This window comes from Morone saxatilis, unplaced genomic scaffold, assembly GCF_004916995.1.
Source record: "Morone saxatilis isolate NCDOM2014 unplaced genomic scaffold, NCSU_SB_2.0 Contig17, whole genome shotgun sequence".
NCBI classification, from domain to species: domain Eukaryota; kingdom Metazoa; phylum Chordata; class Actinopteri; family Moronidae; genus Morone; species Morone saxatilis.
In genome coordinates this window covers 28939678-28941989 of record NW_023339729.1, presented here as the reverse complement: position 1 = coordinate 28941989, position 2312 = coordinate 28939678, and the positions used below count along the sequence as shown (strand labels likewise).

Here is a 2312-nt window from a genome sequence, read left to right as displayed (position 1 = left end):
TCTGATACCCATCATCATAGTTTATAAAACTGGCAGTGCTGTTATTACCTCTGTTATTTTCAGCAGCATTAAACTTATTGTTGATCCTCTCTTCCATTCAGCTTGGGGGAGGGCGCTACGACTCCTGACTCCAAAGCAGATGGTGCAGAGCTGCTGGTGGTGGACTCTTCCTGCTAATCCAGACAAAGACGTTGTCATAAATACGATCTTTGATTACCTGACTGAATCTCCAACGAGATGAAATTCACAGAGTTCCTGTCCGACCTCGTCATGTTTGTCCAACAGGTAGAAAGAAAACCTGATTCCTCTTCATTCAAAATGTACGCTTTTTCTTGTTGAAGGTAATAATCTTTTGTTTTTTGTATTGAGGGAAACCTTTCCTGTTCATCATACAAAACACTGTGAGTCCATATATATATTTATATAATGTTTATATTATTATTTATATATATGAAAGGTAACAATGTGATATTAATCCCACATGTTGCTGTTGTAGGTTAACAGACTGGACTCGGCCATGGTTACAGTTTCTCCTGATGTAGTGTCATCCATCATTTACAGCAAGTTGGCCTTATCCCAGTACATACCACCAGGTGAAAAGCACAGTCTACAAAATACTGTTAACATTTATATAATAATGATATTCTAAAAAAATAAATAACTATACAATTAAGTAATTTGCATTTTCGTTTGCTTTTATTTTAGGTTGCGTCATATACAGTGGACAGGTAATTTAATTGGTTTGTTTCTCTGAATATTGTCTAATATTGGTTGATGATAGAAAACTCATAACCTTCTTTATCTTTTCTCCCCCCAAGTGCACAGTTACCATGACAAATGGTAAGTTGTCTCACTGCTTAAAGAAATGAATTAATAAATGATTCAATAATTGAATGTTAGTAATCACCATTAATTATTTTATACCTATGTTTCACAGAAACAGACATTTGTGTTGGAGTGAACAGGTGAGATTTATTAACTCTCTGGTATCTTACTTTGAGCTTGTTTAATATTTTGTCAACAAATGTTTGACGTTTTATTTCCTTTTGAAACTACAGCACAATGCTGCAGCTCAATCTTGACAGCGGACTGATGAACAGAAGTTTCTGTCACTTTGCTGTAGAGGAATTTGCTTGTGCCTCAGTAAGACAACAAAACATCTCAGATTAACAACTGTCCTCCAACTACTGCTGTGTGAAACTGTTTCAATGTTATCTTCAGTATGTTTTCTGATCTTCCATCATCATTCAGCTGTTGTCATTCTGCTCTTTATCACACAGCTGTCATCGTTGAAAGCAAATGATCTGGCAGCGATGTTGGCGTGTGATCGCTCCTCCAACTCAAGCAGCTCAAGACCCGTCTGGAAGCTTCTCCTCTCCAAAGCCTCACGTGTGGCTGGATGAAGCTCTGGGATCTTCTAAGCAACAAGGTAGAAATCAGCAACAGTCCTCACTTTACTCTCTCCTGATCAGAACTAGACACTGGATACTTTGTTTTATCTCTTGTAGACTCTGGACCCCAAAAATCCTGTTCTGTCGATGGTTTTGGACGCTATACGAGAAATCCGATTGGACACATTGAGCGTGGACAGTCTGAATGATCCTGCCGTCATCCAGCTGTGGTTCAACCACCGGCTTCGTCCATTCCTGCCAGCAGTTTCCCCTGACTTCCTTTCATGTCTCACCACAAAGGGATTGAACTGCAGCACCTACCAGCACATGTAAGCTCACACACTTAATGTCATCTTCATCCAAACTTCTGAAACTTCGATGCAGATCTGATTCTTTGATTCCCATTAACCCCTCAATTTATTTTTGAACTCAGTTTGCAGATTTTGGGCAGTCTCCAGCCACACATGACGCTCCAGAGGCAGATATCAGTCTACACAGACTTCATCCAGGTTTATCTGACTACCAACAACACCAAAGGTAGGTCCTTAGATTTCAATCAAGATGGAAAATCAAACTCAGTAAGTTTAGTTTGAGTGTAAACTCTCAAAGTCTCTCTGTACACTTTACAAAAAAGTTAAGAAATGTTTGAGAAATGTTTTTTACTACAGTTAAAGTATAAAGGTTAATATGTACAGTGGCTTGTGAAGCTGTAATACTCATTGTACACCTGGAAACAATGTTATTGGATGACAAATGGACATACAACTTTGCCATTATTACAACCTTCTTTATCTTTACGACTTGGTCCAGCCTGTGTGTCAGCCTCCAACGGCAGTGTAGATTGGCTGATGAAGAATCTGGGTCTGTTTTCAAGACTACTGACCGTCAGTGAGCTGGTTCATCTCAACCCAGACTTCAACT

At 39.0% G+C, this 2312-nt stretch overlaps 1 protein-coding gene across 1 annotated transcript in view; it reads left to right on the top strand.

Moving 5' to 3' along the window:
- The first annotated feature begins 497 nt into the window (after window positions 1-497).
- The window catches only part of LOC118326408, a 26486-nt gene continuing 24671 nt past the window's right edge, over window positions 498-2312 (top strand). Inside the window, exons 1-7 of the mRNA XM_035659399.1 lie at window positions 498-593; window positions 706-728; window positions 819-840; window positions 938-965; window positions 1059-1143; window positions 1281-1429; window positions 1509-1720. Of these exons, the coding sequence (XP_035515292.1) occupies window positions 1400-1429; window positions 1509-1720 (242 nt within the window). The 5' untranslated portion in view covers window positions 498-593; window positions 706-728; window positions 819-840; ... (1 more) ...; window positions 1059-1143; window positions 1281-1399. The remainder of the gene's footprint in view (window positions 594-705; window positions 729-818; window positions 841-937; window positions 966-1058; window positions 1144-1280; window positions 1430-1508; window positions 1721-2312) is intronic.